Source organism: Helianthus annuus, chromosome 8 (assembly GCF_002127325.2).
Source record: "Helianthus annuus cultivar XRQ/B chromosome 8, HanXRQr2.0-SUNRISE, whole genome shotgun sequence".
NCBI lineage: Eukaryota > Viridiplantae > Streptophyta > Magnoliopsida > Asterales > Asteraceae > Helianthus > Helianthus annuus.
This window is the reverse complement of record NC_035440.2, coordinates 74,830,430-74,851,284: the sequence shown is the minus strand read 5'-3', so window position 1 is coordinate 74,851,284 and position 20,855 is coordinate 74,830,430. Positions and strand designations below refer to the sequence as shown.

Below are 20,855 nucleotides of genomic sequence, written 5' to 3'. Positions count from 1 at the left end.
CTCGTCTTTGTTTAACTTATTGTAATTTCAACTTCCGTAAAAGAATTCTTCAAATCTTATTTAAACTTAATCCTTTACCGTTCGCCATCACCTACCCGTGTGGCCACTACCACCACCTCATCGTTGTTACCGTTGTTACCATTGTCGCCACCACTGCCAACACCACCGTTTTTAGTTGTTGTCGCCACTTACACCACCACCGTCACAGTGGTAGTGCCGATAATGAAGATGGGGTAGTGATGGCGGAGACGATAGTGGAGGTGACGACATTGACAAACATGAGGTGGTGGTGGCGGCGAGGTAGCGATGATGATGTCAGCAACAAAGGTAGAGGTGTCAAGAAAGTGGTCAGTAACAGAACCTAAACATTTAAATTGGGGGGGCGCAAAAAACATATGTTAGAGCTTTTGGATTAAGAGGGGTCCAATCAAATAAAGATTAAACTATTCAAAGGTAATGGGCTAAACTTACACTTCTAGTCTAAAAACGTGTGTGTGTGGGGGGGGGGGGGGGGGTACGACCAAAAACGGCTATGTGATTACACATTGTTCTTTAGTTGAGGCCATCTCGATCTTTTAGTGTATGTATGATCAAAAATGGCTATGCGGGTACAAATTGTTCTTTGGTCGAATTTGTCAAGGTCTTGATTTTTCGGGTGTATTTACAACCAAAAACAGCTATGTGAGTTTTTTCGTGTATACTTTTCGTGTACGTCTCTTAGGGTCATATGACTCACTTAGTGTGCGTTTGGTTCACGGAATTACATAGATTTTGATCTTTAGTAGGCTCAACCAAATAACAAAGCGTACCCAGATAGTCCGATTTTCGTAGTATACACACCTTTTAACCAAAGAACAACTTCTACCCGCATAGCCGTTTTTGGTCATGTATACACTTGAAAAATCAGGACTCAACCAATGAACAATTTGCAACCCATACCCGTTCTTGTCGTAAATACACTTGAAAGTTCAAAATGGACTCAACCAAGGAACAATTTCTTGAAGTCTAAGGTGGTCGGGAGTGATGGAAGGGACAACCGATGCCGCAAAAAGATTAGTGTTTAGGAAAAACCACATGTTTTACATCTTTTAAGACTCATGCACAAAGGTCTTTGGAAACTCAAAAACTTTGCCATTTAAATAAAAACATATTCTTTCTCAAATTGTCCAATATTTAAGGCTTTAACTTCCAGTTGGTTTTCCTAAAGACCGAGTACTCTTAGTGCCTCGGTTACATCCAACTTTGGTTGTTCCGTACTCATAATGGTGTCTTCAGGCAGCCAAAGAATAATGTTAACTGTTTCGTCAAGTTAAATGTATGTCATCCTGACCCTCATAGTAGACGGTGAAGACCCCTATTGACGTATGAGACAAACTTTAGTAGCCAATCGTAAAGTTATATCTGTTCCATTGCATTGTTTTCCATTCGAGTCATTTAAAACTAAGAATTGCATATAATTTCGTGCTCAATATCAAGACACTTTTGCCTATATGAGTAGGAAGCTTCCTCCCTCGTTACAGTACTTGTACAATTGGTTAACAGGGTAATGGCGGATGTGAGTTTTCAGACGACGAATTCTTACGATTATAGTAAAGAGTAAAAAAAACAATACATAACCTAAATCGATAATCAATAAGTAAACACGTCGGTTGGTTTTATTAACTTAACTCAAGGGAAATCATCACATAAAATCCCATATAAGACAATGTTTTTCTTTCTTCTCTTCACTTCTTTCAAACTTATAATAGCAGGCTCGGTTCATAAACAAGTAAATCATATCAGAAACAGAAAGAGAAAACAAACCTCGTTATTTTGGTATAGCGAATCAAGAACGAGCATAACGTACAGATACGCGTTGTTGGATGGGTCCTCTACAAGACGGGCAGTCCTTCATTCCTTGTTTTTCATGAAGCTCGTTGCACTTTGTACAAACCACTTGATGCGCACAAGGGAGAAACACAACCGACATCTCTTCCGATAAACACATAACACATTCCCGTTCACGTTTCACACCTCCGGTAACCGTTTTACTAACGGTATCAGTAACGGTTTCAGGTACGTAAGGCGTGTGAGTTTGCGTTACGGAAACGTCGGATAACTTACTAGCATAGCTTCCGATTCCATCCACGCCTCTCCTTAACGCAGCTATTTTCGAAGAGTCTGATTTCAGTCGCAATAACGAGATTTCCTTCTCGAGCTTTTGAATATCGTCTTTGTATTTTTGAAGCGTTTTATCCGCTTTTAGTCTGGTTAAATCTTCTCGTGATTTAGCCGAAACTTCTCCTTCTTGCCGCTCGATTTTAATCTTAACCGCTTGATTAATCAATTCTTGTTTCGCTTTCTCTTCCTGTTTCCATTTCGTCTGCAAATAATTCACTTTCAATGAGAACTCAACATTTCAATAATTCAACCAAACAAAACAATAAACGATTCACGAACACACACACACACACCTCGAGTTGATCTCTTTGTTCTTTCGCCTGTTCAAGATCTTCTTTCAGCTGAGTTAACTTACGTCGCTCGGTTATAAGCTCTTCCTGAAACAACGTTTTCTGCTTCTCCCAAAACTGTAACTGCATCAACGTCCGTTTCTCTCGCTTTGACACCTCTTCACAGCTGGCAGCTGACTCAGCGGCTTGTAAATTCGCAGCCTCCATCTTCAACCTCAAATTAGCGTTCTCCACCTCCAGTCTCCGCACCGCAGCGTCTGCGCGTCCCACCTGATTACTCGCCTTCATCAAAGCATTCTCCATTTCCGATAACTTCTTCATCGTGTTGTCCTCCAACGCCTGTTTCTCTCTCTTTAACCGATCTACTTCATCTTTCTCTTGTCGAAGCGTTTTAAGCTCGGCTTTGTCTTTACCGAGCCTACGTGCCGCTTGCATTACCTTCTGATTCGCCCATTCCGTCCATAACTGTAACTGGTTTTGAAGATCGTGTACACGTGGCGCAAGCTTTGAAATTGTTTCCTCTTTTTTATCTTGTGGGGTCCACCGCCCAAACGATTTGTCATAACGCATGGCGGAAAAACTAAGGGCGGGGGCCTCGGGTGGTGGAGGATTGTTGCGTTTTACAGGAAGGGAAAGAGATAACTCGGTTTCGGCTACGGATAATGCAGGAGGTGTGATCGCGCTGTTATTGTTTATATCGTTAATCTTCAACGAAGCGTTTTTAAGGCTGATAGATGTAGATTCCGACACGGATTTCAGTTTCTTATCCAAGATTAAGCCACCGATGTTACCGAGTTTTCCAGATCTAGAAACGCCTTTCAATCCATGCGTACGGTAGCTTTTCTCCAACTGAACGGATTTTTGTCTCAGTAAATAATCTCTCTTACTAATGCCGTTAATTTTTCTACTTCCTATTGGTTTTTCTTCATGGGATGAAAGGCTGAACGATCTAGTTGTCATTCGAGTACTCGAGTTTTTATCCCCTTTCTGTGACGCAAATCCATCCAAAACAAACGAAGATTTTGGTTTTGAACGAACTTCCGTCTTTGCTGGCGGGTCCGACGTACAGTCATGCACACTATGATTTACTTTACATGGACTTTGAACACTTACACGGGTCTCAACCGAATTAGAAGATCCGTCACCGGATAAAGTACATAATTCATCACCGTCCACTCCACACGCTTGAGAGACATTCATGTCGGATATTAACAAACACCACATTGCATCCCCTGTGCTGAACGAAGGTCGAATTTCACGAACAACGCAAACGAGTTCCGCTAGTAAATACTTCTCCATTTGCTCTAGATTTTCAAACTGATGTTCCTTCCATGGATCGACGTCTTGCCCATTTTTAAGAAAAATCAACGTGTTCTCAACCATACTCGATACAATGTCCTGACAACCACAACAAAGACCAGACCGGAGAATACCCTTTATCGCAACTTCTTCCGTATAACCACATGCCACAATTTTCTTAACCGCGCTCTTGAACATCGTGTCCAAGTTAACTAACACAAGCTCTTCCAGCTCGGATTCCGTAAGATCACTCCAATCAGCGTCATGAAACCCGTCATTTGCATCCAACTCAACTCTATTCCGATTAGCCCCAAAGTCCGCACAAGACAACCCTAAATCCAGTTTTACAGAATCCGTATTTTCAAGACCAAAACTACACATATCACACGCGTTATCCTGCCCATGACACTCGAACTTCTCAGCAGAAAACTCGTAACTAAAGCATTCAGCCTGCGAAGTCGAAACCATTTTCTGCGAACCGATTGGCGGCGACGGATCAGCTCTAAATTTCCTCTTATTCCTACTCCCCTTCTCTTGAACTGTCATAACCGGCGACACATGACTCGTTTTCGCAACAACAGTAGCCATTGTTTCCAACTTCACAACAGAATAACAACCTATTAAATAAAAACAATATTAATATCGGTACACCGATTCAATTACTCAGAAAACATTTCTATCAGTTGCATATGTGTGCAATTAACAATTAACAAAACAAACATTTAACAGAAAACACATATATAATCAACTATTAATTCATCATAGAGTTATAACTTATAACTTATAAAGTATGAACAATTATCAAATAATAATCAAATTCCCCTCAAAACACCAAACTTCAACTTCAAATCATACCAGAAGCTTCTCGAATTGAACGAATAAGTTATCTGCAACAAAACCCACAAATATTAATCATCAATTACACTTTTTCAATAACAACTACTGATTAAATCAATCGTAACACAACAAGATCAAAATATATCAATCAAAGCAAGCAATTAATATCATCTGATTACAAAATTGAACGAAAATGAAATCGGAATCGGGAAAAATGGATTTTTGATTGTAGCGATGGAGATTATTATACCGATTTGGGGAAATCAAAGATACGGCAAACGATGGAGCATCGGAGGGTAGTAAGAGAAAATAATCTGATCGTTTTTTTATTTTTATTTTTTATTTTTTGGGTTATTATTCTCTTTTTCTTCACTACAACTTTGAACGTGTCTCTCTCTCTACCTCTTTATAAGTTTTTAGCTCTTTGTGGATTCCTAATACTTGTTTCTAGAAATATAGTCTTTTTTTTTTTGTCAAAAATGGACAACTATTGATGTGGTTTATAAAATTTTTGATGGGTGTTATTGAATAATATGGCGTTTAAATTTTTTTTATTTATTGTATGTTTATATTTTAGGTTTAATGTTGGGATATGAGGGTGTGATTTGGTTAACAAAACAGTTATAATATATGATTTATCAGACTTAATAATAATAGAAACAGTCATCAGTGATTCTTATATCATTGAATCGTAAAGGTGTCAACAAACTCTGCTTCCCCTCAACACATTGAATCATAAAGCAACTCGTGTATTGCACTAAGAATTACAAGAGAATGATAGACAGTTCATGGCAATCTCATGGATCTATTTATACAAGTTTAGAACAAAAGTGATGACGTATGATGACATCACCTAGAAAGTGACCTTTAACAATCAAAATAACAGAACGATTCTCAGTTGTCATAAAACAATTGTAATCTCACAAGAACTATTGTTCCATTAAACAACTACCTAAACCTATACAATGACTATTTGGAGAACTGTTGTTTGTGAATCAGCTGTTGTTTACTCTTAGCAACAGTTCTTCTGTCCTTTGTAATATTAACTTTAACCGGCAGTTGTATACAACTATTTCATTGTCTTCATCAGTCATTTCACTGTAGAGAACAAATTGTAATACCTTTGATTCAAAATTTTCTTTGTGAAAGACAATTGAGTTTGGAACAATTGTTCGGTCTTTTGACACATCCGTTCTTTATAGGGTTCAACAGTTTCCCCTTGAATTGATCATGCTAAAACCAGTTATTCTTCAGTTTAACCTTCACTTTATTTCCTTAACACCTTATCTCTGATTTGTCCTTTGAATTGCAGTTCAAAGCCAGAGTGTCGTCATATTCCCATATCAAAGGGAGTTCCAGTAGATCTTTCTGATCATCAATTCCCAACCCAAGTAGTTCATTTCATTAAGACTTACCATCTGACCATTCAACTATTATGTTACTACTCCATTGCATAATCCTTGGTCTTGATGTGTCATTTCTTGCAATCATGGCAGTTGATGAAGGATTTGGTGAGGATGGTATTGAAGGTTGCATAACAGCAAATTAAGTATAATGTAGTGCCTAAGTTTCAAGATAGTACATGTTTGGTCAAAAATCTGATTAAGGATAATTTAACCAAATTTGTTAAGTGAGGTAGAGTGCTTAGGTGATGAACAATGAAAAATATTAATGCTTGATGAATGAAATGATGAACACAACGATTTGTATGAGGAAAAGCCCTTGATCACTAGTAGATCGACGACATAAAAACCTCGGATAGTGAAAACTATCACTATCAACTATATTGAACAATAAGAATTACAAATTCAGATGTTGATCAAGTGTGGTACAATCGAATGTTAAGTGTATGTATGCTCTGGTTTTCAAATGTACGTGAATGTGTGTATGCGAAAGTGAGAATGTGGCTAGAAACACTTGATCAACCCCTTTTGAAATAAACTAACAACTAAGTCCGATTTTCTTGGAAGACCACGTCCAAGCTCCATGAACGTTAGTGGAATTCAGCACGTGCAGCATCGTAAACGAATTATGCCCGAGATTCTAGCTAAGACTTAGTCCACGTCGTTCATAACCTGCATACGAACATTAGAAAACATAGAGAACAATTGTTAGATAACATAAGTAATAATAAGGATCCTTGATCCTCAGGCTCCCTGCACCATCCGCTAAGGATAAGTGATCCAGTCAACATCTCAGGATACATGATCCACAATTAGTAAAACATATACCCCAACAATTGCCCCCAATATGGTGGTTGTGATAAGGATCACAACTGTCGTATTGTCGTTAATATCGAACTAATTGTTACATAGGCAAATTAGCCGTTGCGAGGCCCTGACGTCACTGATGGAATTGACTACAACCATCATAGCGCTATATAGGGTAGAGATAAGTTTTCAAAACCCTTTAAAGATCAGAAGATCCTTTTTTAAATATTCATTCCAGAACTAATTCAGGTATTCTTCTTCTCTCTAAAATCTTTTATTTTGAAATCCTCCATCCTCATTTCTTTGATCATGGCAAAGATGGCTACCCAATCCTCACCCGACAAAAGCATGAAGATGGATAATGTGCCCCAGAGTCAGAACCTTTTAATGAATCCTTCCTCGGAGCTCTGCAAGTTTACTGATCCTGAGATTGAGGGTCTGTTCCCCTGTTTTCCACCAGAGACCATCTTTCGACCGTTCGATTCCTCATGAAAAGTGATGTCGTTTCACCCACTTAGGTGTGTTTTCCAGCTTTACCTTTTCTCCTTGGCTATTCCTACCCCGTTCCTGATTTTACCCAAAGGTTTTTCACTCTCACCGGCATTAGCTACAATCAGGCTATGCCTATGCTCTGAGGGTCTTGCACACCATCAAGGAGATCATCAGAACTAAAGGGCTTGACTTCAACCTCTCAGAACTTTCCCATCTCTACTCCCTAGTCACCCACGGCTCCCATCGCTTCCTATTCAAGGCCAAACCTCATCAGCCTCTTCCCATCCTCAAGACCACTCAGAATAATTCCACATGGAAGAACCAATTCTTCTTTGTGAGAAGGGATTCTATTCCTCATGGGGATAGTCTGCCCAAGAAGTGGATCTTGAAGGGTAGGATATATGATCCTTAGATGACCACTGTAGAGATTATTATTATTACTGACTTGTCCTTTTTCTATGTTTGCATGTAGTGACCAATTTCGCCTGCCTTGCCAATCTCCCCTACACTAAAGAGAGAATCACAGCTTTCTGGCTATTGACTCGACGATTAGGACTTTCAAGCCAAGGATAAAGAATTCAGAAGAGAATACTTCCACATCCTATGTAACAACCCGACTCTTCAGATTATTATCAGTTCGCTACTTGCTTCGATTCATAACCATCTTGTACTCTGAGATTCGATATAAATAAAGGGTTATGTTATACTAAATACATTTTCATTACACCGCATCACTGCACGCTTAAAAGCTTTATAGTCGCAAACTCTCAACGCTAACACAACATGAATTACAGAGAATTATGCTACTTTATTTGCCAAGTGTGTTTGTTTGTTCGGTAACCACTCTCGCCTTCGCATTCGCTTATCGCTAAATCGCCAACGCTGTTAGTAGTAGTAATGTTATGTTGTGTGTTCCTATATGCTTTACTTGTGTGTGCTTTATGTGTGTTGATTACATCGCTCAAACGCTACTCGCACAACTAGATTTATCGCATCATAACGGAAACGCAAACGCAAAGCCATACTCATCATCTCGCTAAAATACTTAAAGTACAAATACTATCTAACGCAACAAAATGCATTAAACAAGCATCCTACATGTGAAACGAGAAACTTGTTGCACAAAACAACACCTTCAAACGAAGCCAGCTGGCCTCGTACGAAGGCACTGCCTTCGTACGAAGGCAGCCAGCTTCGAACGAATGCTTCTGTGCGAACCCTCATCCTCTATAAAAACCGAAGCCCTTCTCCATTCCATTTCACTTGCTGATTTTCATACCGAAACGTTACCGAATTGTTGTCCGACCATTTTCAAGTAAGATTTATCAGTTTTATGTGATTACACAACGTTTTCCACAAGATTCACTTCGATTTCCTCAAAACTCTTCTATTCTTCAACCAAACTCCATCTTTTCACCTTTTTACAAAGAACTTCATCTTTTTTCAAAGAAAACCCTCATTCTTTTTACAAAATCTTTATCTTTGTGAGCGCGTTGTATGACCGTAAACGACTCCCGTACGATTGCGAACGACACGTGCGACGTGCGGAATCCGTGCACGTGTGTGGACCGAACACAAGAACCTAATATAATAGTGATTCTATAGAATGTATAGCAACGTACAAGTGCACCGTGAATCACGTTGCTACTTTCTCTATCTACTTTCTCTCTCTAAGCTCCAAGCTCTCCAAATGATGACAATGACAAAAGTTGCAAAAGTTCCTAATGCCTAACGTAAGGCTCCTATTTATAGGCAAAGGCATAAGGTATTTCCCCTTATTTACAAGTTTGCCACCTTGCCTTTTTCCCTACATATTACACAATAAAATAATGTTTTCTTCTAAATTCTGCTACGAACTGGATTGACGGAGGCGATAGACATATCTGCACTCACAGACTCCCCCTTGGATATTGTCGTAGTCAATCTCGTAGCATCTTGTCTTTTCTCTCTCTGATTCTTCTTGAAGGTTTGATATCTTCAGCAACCACAGACTCCCTCTTGCTCGAACAGACTCCCCGTGGATCTGTCTTCAGCTTCAATTGCTCCCCCTTTCGGTAGACTCTTTCTTCAGGCTCCCCCTTTCGTTAAGCTTCCGTGCTTTTAGGATCGACACCTGGATCTCCACTTACAAGCTCCCCCTTGCGTCGAACTCGTCTTCAGAATCCCCCTTAGACTCGGCTATTGGGATCGTAATCTGGTATAACATCTGCAATTTTTCAAACATTTTATAAGTGAAAACGTTTTGAACATCCAGGATTGAAAACCTGGCTCTCAGCATAACCTGAAACATTTCAAATATGCGACAGTGAAAGCGTGTTTGGTTGTCCAGGAATGATGACCTGGCTCTCAAAAACTTTTTGAATCAAGAACCTGGCTTTATTACTAAAAAATAAGAATATAAATATATCCCAGATTACTTGACTTTCTCCCCCTATCAAATGACTTTATGAATTTTACAGTTTAAGAATCCAAATCTTCATGATTTATCATCCAAGTCCAACTTAATGACCTTGGAGATTTCAAAAACTGTTTTTGATTTTTGAGTTTAAATCTTCAAGATTCAAATTAATGAACTTGTTTATTTTCAGAAACACGTTCAGCATACTTAGATTTTGAAACTCAGCATTCAGTCATCGGTTGTCGAAAATAAACTGAAAACAAAATATTTTTATATTTTTCTGAAACATAAAACAGTAAACAAATATTTTCAGACATATTTACAGATAATATTTTTGTTTGAGTTCGCGTCAGAGGATCATATCAGTTTATGACAAATCACTAGCACCGTTGAGCTTTAAACACTTTAAGTTCTAAACGATTCACTTAGATTGTCAGTATACTGATCCACTTAAATTTTCACACAAAGTTCAATTGATTCGAGATACGAGATTTAGTGTTTTAAGGACTTAACTTATTTGCGTGTCCCACCTCAGAATATACTCCCGTATCAAAATTCCCTAGATTCAGTCTTACAAGCGAGTATACCAATTTGATATCTGTACTCTGGGTTAATGCGAGACCTTGAGAGCTCAGGTATGAACTACCGTTTAGTCAAAGAGATGAAGGATCGACTTTAGGTGTGTTCCCTTTAGAGAATCTTTTCTTCAACTGCAATTGATTCATATCCTTCGATATTTTTCAATTTTTATGCATAGGGTAAGCTTTTAAAGTGCGTAAAGTATTATACGAGGTCTAGGCCATTGCTTCCACAATATCACAAGACCAGGTACAATACCCCAGATATCAAACAGTATAAAGACCTAGTATCTCAGAATCAGGCAATCTCTCAAACAAGATTTCGGGGGTTACCCATATATCCGAGAGATGTTCCCTACGAGATAAGAAAGTATATTGATATTTAGGTATATATCTCGAAATCAATCTACTAAATGTGTAAAAACCTACTGGCATATCATCAGTGAGACCGTTTATCACATTTAACTTTCCATTTCTTTAGCGTACTTTGACTGTCTACTGATGTACTATCATTTCCTCTTTTTACACAAAACTCATTTTGATTTTCTATTGTTTTTGACTTTTTCAAATTTTCTAATGTTTTTGGATTTTCTGACAACGCTTACTCCCCCTCAAATTCAAAACATTTAAAGAAAATTTGATAACCTGATACTGATAGCTTTGTTTCGCCATCCATTAACTGCTTTACATGCTTTGTTTTGCAGAAAGTAGACCCCCATGATTTACAACACATTGATATTTTACAGTTTGAAAACCGTTTTTCAATCTTGTGAAATTAATCATGTTTGTTCAGCCGTGAGGTTTTCAGCGTATTCACTCAACATATTTTTGAAATTTTTGATTTTTGATAAAATTTAAAAACAAACATATTTTTTATTTTTCAATTTTTGACAAAATAAAAGCATATTTTTGGTTTTTAAATTTTTGAATTTTTAGGGTTTTTGAAATATGGTTTATTTATGTACAGAAATGAATAACTCCTTGTTTTAGTTGCAGGGTTCAGCAGCCTCCTCCTCTCGTGCCAGGCTGCTCTGATACTCCTTTAGTTGACATTCAGTTTTCTTCAGGAGCACCTGCACATTTACACAACTCAATTACTTGAACAATTCAGCCCATGCCTATTTGACCTTAGGCATTTCGACATAATAGACTTCATTCAATCTTGGAAAATTATCGTCGTTTGGTATAAACAACTCTTCATCTTTTACTTCATCCTTTTTGATTGAATCAGTTTTCTGTTTGGAAGGAGGTTGTGTCTTAGCCACCCAGCTTTGTCCTTTTGAAGCACTTCTTTCGTAAAAATGTGAATCATTCTGAGTGCTTTGATTTTGAACAACAACTTTTGGTTTCCAAAACTGACTTGGTTTCATTGCATCAACAGTTGTTTTCCAACTCTGTGATGTTCTAAATCTGGGTATGTGAGAATTCCGGGTTTGTCTTGAATCAAGCCTAGTTGGGTTTGATTTCCAAGTTTGATTCGAAGCAAACTTGTTTGTGTTGTACCTCCAAGTTTGTTTTGAATCAAATCTGGTTGACCTTTGTTTCACATCCTCAGATTTCTGTTTTTCAACATCAACAGGTTTTGGGTTAGGACACTTGCGTGCAAGATGTCCAGTTTGATCATATTTAAAACAAGTTCTCTTTGAGACATCTTTCGCCTGTTGTTGTTGCTTTTTCTGAGCATAGAACTCTTCATTAGACTGCCGTCTAAATTGGAGTTCTTTCTCTTCTTCGGAACTTGTTCTGTGAACAAAATTCATCTTTTTCTGATAATTTGGCGTTTCATTTCTTTTCCAATTCTGTTTCTTTTTATAACCCAACCCTGCCTTCATGTTTTTCTTCTTGAAACCAGATTTGTTATTAAAAGTTTTGTTACTCTTTCCAGCAAACTTTGAAATCTCAGATTTTTCAATTTCAATCAACTTGAACACTTTGTCAATCTTTTCTGAAATCACATTCTCAATCGGGACTTCATTATCTGAGAATAATTTGTCCGATCCAATCATGGTATAAACCAATCTTTTTGAATTATCATTCGCATTTTTCTCAGATTTTGAGTTTTTCTGATAACCTTCATGAAAACTACCTTCATTTTCATCCTGTGATTCAGATTTACCTATTTCAACCGACTCTTTCAAAACACTTTCAACGACTTTACCTACCACCTCTGAATCACTAGAATCATCAGATTTGGAATAGGTTACGTCAATGTTGTCTGGCAATTGATCAACCATGTTGAAAGCTTTTTCCACCTTCTCGTCATCATAGAATGTGAATTTTTCCTCAAACGGTGGTAAAACTTGATGATACTCTGAGCCAATTCCTTTCTTGTTTTGCTCAGATTCTTTACCATCCGGTTTTAGATTGAAAATGTGTTCAAGAACATATGATGAAGCGTGATAACTATGTAACTTGTTGTTATCTGGTTCTAAATCATCTATTTTACGCTTTAGCTTAGCAACATCTTCAATGTAAGAATTTACAACTTGTTGTTTAATTTCATACTGTCGCTTTAGCGTATCAGATGTTTCAGAACAATGTTTCAATCTCGATTGAACAAGTTTCATTTGACTTTTCCGTCTTCATATGATTCTTTTGTGATATGATATGCAAGTTTTATCGAATCATACTTCTTTTTCATTTATTGAAATGAATTTTCTTTTTGCAAACATTCTTCATTCATTTTTGAAACCTTTTCTTTCAAAATTTTATTTTCTTTTTTCTAAAATCTTGCATTTTTGTGTTAGTTTTTCATCATTATCTTTCAAAATCTTTTAGTTTTCTAACATTTCTTTGCATTTTTCTTTGAAAACTTTTTCGGTTTTAGTGAATTCTAAATCTCTTGTTCTGAATTTTTCATCTTTTTCAGTACAAGCACTACACGTTTCCATGCATTTCTTGCACTGTTCAACATTTTTATCTAAGACTTCAGATTCAGTTAAAGTATTTACCTCAGTGATTGGTACCTCGGCTTTTTCTCCTGTTTGATTCTGATCAGCTTCTTTCTTTTGTTGTTTGTTACCAACACCAACACCATCATCCTCTTCAACTGATTTTTCAAACTTCTCATCAGCTTCTTCTTTGTTCTTCAGATCCTCTACATTCTGCTGTTCTTCAGTAACAGCTTTTTCGCCAACTGCTTCTTCTTCCTTTTCATCTTCACTCTTCTGTTCCTCAGCAACCATCTTCAAATCATCGACCAACTCATCAACATTCTTCTTCATTCTTTCTTCATCCCTCTTCCTCAGACTTGCTGTCATCACATCTCGAATTATCTTATCCAGCCTTTTCAGCTAATTTCTATCTTTTTCAACATTTGAGTAGTATTCGCCGGATAGAGGAATAACAGCTAGTACATCATTGTACACCACTTCTCGTCTGTGAACAACTCGATCTCCATTTCGATTGATGTAACAATCTCTCTTCTTATCGTACCTACCATAAAACTTTGCATCTTCAAACTCTTCATGCTTCTTTTCAATTCTGCAATCTACAAAGAATCGTTCTCTATCAGTTTTCTCTTTCAGAATTTCTTCTTTTGTTTTCTCTTTCACAACAGCAACAAAAGCACTATGTTTATTAAATCCATATTCTTCTTCTGGAAGAAATTCACTCTAGTCGAATCCTTCATCATCTTAGATCACTACACATGCTCTTGAATTTTCTTTAGAATTCCTTTCAGTTTGTTTCATCTTTGATGGTTCATCTCTGCTCCTGTGATGATCGCTTTACGATAGTAATCGTCTTTAAAAGGATTAGCGGCTTCTTCAACAGCAGAGTTTCTGCATTCTCTTTTGAAATGACCCTTTTGCTTGCATTTGAAGCACGTCACTTTTGATTTGTCGAAGCCCAGCTTTGTTGATGGTCCACCGAGTGATTTTCTTCCAGTTATTTCCATGAACCTCTGGGCTCTTCGAATGCAGCTAGCCAAACACCATCTTAGATCAATCAGTTCCATCTCTTCTAGATCTATCTGGTCATAATCTTCTTGTGTCAGTTCAGAATTTCCAATTTTCCTAGCCACCAAACCTTCATATGATTCCAGAATCGATGCCAAAAAATTCGTTTGTTGTTTAGCAACGTTAGTGCTCATTGCTGGAGAATTTTTCAGCTTTAATGCGATGTTGCAGAGAATTTCTTCAGATTCTTTAGAGTTGAATTTGTGAAAGATGAGTGATATCATGGATTGTAGCTTGATGAGCCTTTCTGTGAGTCATTCGTCTTTTGAACGCTGAATGCAGTCTTTGGCAATTCACTGTCTTTCACCGAAGGTACACTGACTTTGTAGTAAAGTCCTACATTCTGTTGATATGATGAACTGCTCATCTTGCTTTGTTTCTACAATTCAAGCTCGTGACTTTCAATCTTTTCAATCAAAACATCAAGAGTAATCGTATCATACAATACATCATTTTTCAAAATAAACACAAACGTTTGCCACTGATCAGCTCATGGTAACGCTTCAGTGATTTTATCAATAACTTCCTCACGTGTTTTAGTTATCCCAAACCTTTTAAGTTCAATTTGTAAGTGACAGAACCTCTCGATCATTTGCCTCACAGACTCACCTTTTAAGCTATCAAACAAATCAAATTCCTTTTTAAGTAATGCAATTTTATTCTTTTTGATCTGTTTTCCTCCCTCGGCTTTTACTCTCAAAGCTTCCCAAACTGATTTTGACGAACCATCATGATTTAAAAGTGCAAAAATATCATCTCTGATAGACTGTTGAATTAAAGCGATCATTTTCTGTTCATACGAGAAATTTCTTTTATCTTCATCTGATAAGCTATTGAGATTAATTTCTTCGTTTTTATCATTAACAGGCCGACTGTACCCGAACTCTAGACAAAACCAACTCTTGTGTGCATAAGCTTTCGTCCAGTTCAAAAATCTCTCTCCACCAAGTATAATCTTCAATGTTTTCAACTTTCGGTGGTTTAGAATGTGTTCCGTAAAAGCTATCATGTTTTATGTTATCATTTATAGCTTTCGTAATCATTTTCGGTGTAACAGATGATGTTTCAGAAGATTCAGAAGTGAACGCCTTATAAAACGTGTTGTAAAACTCTTCAGCCATGACGTACAACTCTTCGCTTTTCTCTTTCTCGTAAAGCACTTTGAATTTGCACCTCGTTTAACACCTGCAAATACACAAACAAACAAACGATTAGTTTAAACAATCAATCACTTGGATCGGATGAATAACCGATCGGATGGGGTCAGCGAAAGTCAAGCGAATGGATTTGATCGGATCGTTTCGATCAGATGAAGATCCGGTCGGATCACTCTAATACCACTGCTAATCCAGGAGCCGGTGAGTTTGACGGAACCTCGGTCCCGATGCGACGTGTTTGGTGCGATTATTACGACTAAGAAAGGAGTAGAAGATAGACACGACACCGAGCAATCACTTATAATCTGGTCTCTTATTCATATCTGAAAGTTACAGCACCACGAGACCAGTTGGACAACATTTCCCCTCTGGGAACCAAAAGCTTGTTCAAATAGGATCCCCAAGTTCCTATTTATAGACAACCACCTACACTATATCCATCCGTCCGGATGGACCTTGACATTAACAAAACCGTGTCCAACTTTCTCCTATTCTATACAATATTCAACACACACACTATCTAACTATTCGCACTATGGCAGACGTATAAAATATGCACCAACAGATTCCCCCTCAGTTGTCACTGTCGAATCATCTCTAATACTTTAAGAACCTTGAGCCGTGTTTGAATATTCTACAACTTCAACTTTTCTGCAACTTCAATCAGGTATCTTGAAATCTGACAATAGATTCCCCCTCGATTGATGATTCAGGTTTGTTTTTTTCAGTATAAAGCACTAATTCCCCCTGAAATGAATCTTCAGGTCTTTTGCACAGTTCACGACTTTCCTCTGATTTGCTAAACTGCAACCTTCACGAACAATCACCAACTTGAAACTAGTTAATGCAGCATCTAGGGCTGTAAACGAACCGAACGTTCAGCGAACAGTTCGTGAACCGTTCGGCGGGAAGTTCGTTTATGTTCGTTCGAGAAGCTTAACGAACGAACACGAACAAAAAATCTCGTTCGATAAGCTTAACGAACGAACACGAACAAAGGTCTCGTTCGTTCAACTGCGTTCGTGAACGTTCGGTAATATGTTCGTTTATGTTCGTTCGTGTTCGTTCGTTTATGTTCGTTCGTGTTCGTTCGTTTATGTTCGTTCGTGTTCGTTCGTTTATGTTCGCTCGTGTTCGGTTTTTTATGTTTATTTTTCTAAAAGTTTTAATGTTTTATTAATTTTTTACTTTCCCCCTATAAGTATTATTTCCCTCTCTTTTTGTTTACCTTTCCCACCTTTTTTTACTTTCTTGCCTAATTCCTACACTTCAGTACACTAATTATATTAAAAAATTAGTAAAAACTAATAATCCATGTGGCCTTAACGGTGCCTCTTTTTTAATTTTCAAAATTAATGTTCATTTGTGTCCGTTTGTGTTCGTTTGCGTTCGTGATTAGTGTTCACGAACTGTTCGCGAACAACCAAAATTTTCTAACGAACGAACACGAACACAAACTTCTGTTCGTCATGTGTTCGCGAACAGTTCACGAACATCCAAATTTCCTTAACGAACGAACACGAACATAGCCTTGTTCGTGTTCGTTCGGTTCGTTTACAGCCCTAGCAGCATCCTCTGTTTCAGCTTTAACCGTATCTGAGCTCAGTTTTTGATATGTCATGTAAGCACCATGATCTTGCATTCCGCCTGTTCGATCTAAGAATGTACAAAAACTCAACCGGCAATTGATAGAAACTTCAAACACCCCACTTGTTAACTTCAAATCCGTGATTCCCCTTGAAGATCTGATATCTCGTTTACCGTGATCAAGGTTAACGCACCGTAAGAATGACAGATCCATGTAAACGGTATTCTCCACAATCAGCAAATCTTCGTCGGAAAACAAATCTTCTGGTAATGTAACCCGATCTCTAAAGCATTCGTCCACAATCAGATTCATTTCCTCGGATAATCTAGATCTCAGAAGCTATCATCCACGATCACTCTCAGATCTCTGATGCTTTTGTCCACGATCAAATATCAACACCTCGGATCATCTGGATCTCGGAAGCTTTCACCTACGATCAGATTCACATTCCCCCTAACAATCTGAATTCGAAACTACCCGAATACTGTTGTAGAATTTCAAAAATGCCGGAATTTCAACATATGATAATGAAATTTTTATTCCCCCTCATTTTTGGAAATTTTGACGTATCTATCACTGAATTCCCTCTCAAACTGAGCAATTCAGTCCTCTTTTATCTGTGAAAAACTCGACTATGCCGAAAACAGGACAATTTTCCTCAGAGCGTCAGTTTTTCTTCATTGCGGATTTTTCGATTTGGCCCATAAATAGTCAGATAACCTGAATGATAAACATTTTGCACCAGTATCATGACTACCCCATTAATTTCCATAATCCATGATCGCATCATCAAATATGTTCACTGAAACCACAGACGGTGTCCTCGAACAACCCAGCTTGGTCATTAAAAACTAGAAAAAATTTTCAATCACCAATTTTTTTTGGCATTTGATCATCTGGTCGAATGGTATGTTGTCGGATGGTCATCTGATCGGACGGTCATCCGATCGGATGGGTCTTCTTGTCCGGGTGGTCGTTCGACGAATGGCATAAGAGACAAACTTGTGTTTGTGGATTGGATGGTCATCCGATTGAATGATCATTCGAGTGAAAACCAACTGATCTTTCAAACACAAGCTAGTGACATGGGTCGGATGGTCATCCGATCAGATATGTTCTAACAGCTCAAGAACACTCCGAATCATGTTTTTTCGATCCAGAATCTTTATTTGTGTGAATTACATGATGAAACTTCACAGGATTGTGCGCGAATCAATTCTGAACAGAATGAAGTCTTCAATTCCAAATCCATCCGTGAATTGACCTTTATTTTGATGATTTTCTCTGTTTTAACGTCAAAACTCCCGTTTAACCCAAAATTGATGAGCTTTGGGTGATTTAACCGACTGTTAGATCGATTAAATCGGTACCGTAGCTCTGATACCACTGCTAATCCAGGAGCAGGCGAGTTTGATGGAGCCTCGGTCCCGATGCGACGTGTTCGGTGTGATTATTACGACTAATAAAGGAGTAGAGGATAGACACGACATCGAGCAATCACTTATAATCTGGTCTCTTATTCATATCTGGAAGTTACAGCACCACGAGACCAGTTGGATAGCATTTCCCCTCTGGAAACCAAAAGCTTGTCCAAATGGGAACCCCAAGTCCCTATTTATAGACAACCACCTACACTATGTCCATCCGTCCGGATGGTCATCCGTCCGGATGGACCTTGACATTAACAAAATTGTGTCCAGCTTTCTCCTATTCTATACAATATTCAACACACGCTCTATCTAACTATTCGCACAGTGTGTAACACCCCGAAAACGGGTTTGGTAATCAAACCACGTTAATACTACATGACGGGTAAAATACAGTTAGTGGTAAAACTTACACGGTAAATTTTAGGATTTAAATAAATAAATCTAATATTTGTCAAAAGGATGAGAAATACTTTGAGAAAGCAAAGTATATAAAAGGCCCGAGATTTAACGGGATTTAAAATAAAACGGGTTGTGAACAAGATAAAGTAACTAGGAAATAAATAACCTAGTACAAGTCTTGTAATTAAATGAAAGAACAAAATATCAAGTTATAAACTGAATAAAAGTGGAGGGGCCTATGTTGTTAAAATTGAAACTTATATTATTAAGTTTAACAAAATAAAAACCAAACACCCCATTTGAGGGTCTGGTTCGATCACAGGCAGGAGAAGGGCGACCCCCACTCTCAAAACCCTAACTTTCACTAATCTCACAAATTGAAGGATCAAACCAAGTCCAAAACGAAAATCGAGCATAGATTAATGATCCCCATTGCAAGGAGATCATAAGGTATGTAAAATTTGACAAAAAATCTCTACTTGAAATTCTCATGAAGTTAGAGAACTTGAAATCTGATGATGCATGTATGAATTGTAGATGAATTAGGAACATTAAAATGTCTAGGAGTAAACCCTAGACAAGTACATGTCGAAATTGTGCTAAATTCTAGTGAAATCCATGGTCACCATTGTAGGTGACTAGTGGGTTATGTAGAACTTGATAAACACTAGGAAATTTGGGGTTGTGCCAGTGGAATTTGACATATGTGAAGTTATTTCAGAATTGTTAAGGCAAATATTTGTGTTAAATAGTTTGATTGATGAAAATTCGGGTTATATGACAAGTTATGAGCTTGTTAATGAATTATTTAAAATTCTGCCCTTAAGGTGTTTGTAAAAATGCCCCAAAGAAGGCTCGAAGTTGAAATTTAAAGTTAAAATGCATGATTGTGATGATTTAGCAAATTATGCGATACATGATTGAAAAAGGGTTCTAAACGGATTGCGAATTGAACTCTTTAGGCGAGGAATCCGGATCGTCAAATGGACAAGCCGGTGGAAATACGCGTTTGAAAAGGGTGCTTAAAAGGTACGTAACTACGATTCCGTTACGTTATGATTGATTTCGTATTTTCGCTAGTAGACTTTAAATTAGCATAATACATGAAATTGGCATTTAGTTGAAGTGACGAAGATCACTAGGTAAATAAACGGGTCAAAAGGTGAAATTATCACCCTTTGACAATATCGACTAATGGTTTGTCGAGTTACATGTTTATAGGAATAAATATCAAACGGATACGCACATCGCTATTGCTTAGTGGCTACTAAGTCAAGGTATTGAAATGGGTCAGTATATTGATCCGAGCCAGGTATGTATAACGATTCAACTCATCTTGTAGAACTTAAGATTCTATAAGAGTTAGACAAGGTTAAAATATAGTTATTCGGTTATCTTTTAGGTAAACTGAATAAATTGAGTTATGATTTTGGTGTTTTAGAAGCACATGGGTTTATAAACAAGACTATAGTTAAAAGGTCGGATTTTGGGTCAAACAAGTATTTAAAAGTCCCTTTGTAGTAAAGAAAGGATGAAAATTGACCAAATTGCCCTTGTAAGCTAATTCGAACGAATGACCCTTGCAAGAAGTTCGAAAACGAGTTTTATGATTAAATAAATGTCTAGAATAAGAAAAGATAGTGAAAGATGTAAATTCTTGGGTCGAATAACTTTGTATGAGTCTTTGCCGTAAAAAGATAATCCGAGGGGTAAAATTTGGAACATATAGATAACCATATTAAATCCAACACACATATAGATGTGGTGGAAGATTACTTGATAAGAAATGTAGGAATAAGATGCTAGAAATGTATGAAAGCGAGTTCAAGTTCTAAAGTGCTTAAATACCCTTAACGGGTCAAAATAAGCATACGAGCGAAAATGTATTTAAATTGTGTGAGAAACCTGTGATTAGAACCTAACATGGTAGATAACATTAATTTGAAGAGGTGCATGTGAAATAAGGATTAAACAAATATGTTTGTTTGATAAAATGCATAAACGGGTTAAAATTCGGTAAAACGGCAAGGAGTCGAAGGCTTAGAAGTCTCAAAATTT

The 20,855-nt window shown here is 37.5% G+C and overlaps 1 protein-coding gene across 2 annotated transcripts; it reads right to left on the bottom strand.

Annotated features, from left to right (window-relative positions):
• Positions 1 to 1,607: 1,607 nt before the first annotated feature.
• LOC110873136 (putative E3 ubiquitin-protein ligase RF298) lies at positions 1,608 to 4,992 on the bottom strand. Of its 2 annotated transcripts, XM_022122058.2 has the most exons (4): positions 4,837 to 4,992; positions 4,605 to 4,636; positions 2,454 to 4,366; positions 1,608 to 2,362 (listed from the first exon to the last, which is right to left on the bottom strand). In XM_022122058.2, exons 3-4 carry the CDS (start codon positions 4,335 to 4,337, stop codon positions 1,826 to 1,828), a joined length of 2,421 nt encoding a protein of 806 aa, XP_021977750.1. In that variant the 5' UTR covers positions 4,338 to 4,366; positions 4,605 to 4,636; positions 4,837 to 4,992; the 3' UTR covers positions 1,608 to 1,825. The 2 variants fall into 2 exon arrangements, with proteins under 2 accessions (XP_021977750.1, XP_021977751.1); XM_022122059.2 differs by lacking the exon at positions 4,605 to 4,636 and having other exon boundaries at positions 4,837 to 4,991.
• Between the last annotated feature and the right edge of the window lie 15,863 nt (positions 4,993 to 20,855).

Bases quoted from the DNA above. Each gene is read 5' to 3' on its own strand.
- LOC110873136 (XM_022122058.2), bottom strand. From the start codon at position 4,337: ATGGCTACTGTTGTTGCGAAAACGAGTCATGTGTCGCCGGTTATGACA. The intron at 2,363-2,453 runs GTGTGTGTGTGT...AATTATTTGCAG, and splicing joins AACAAAGAGATCAACTCGAG to ACGAAATGGAAACAGGAAGA.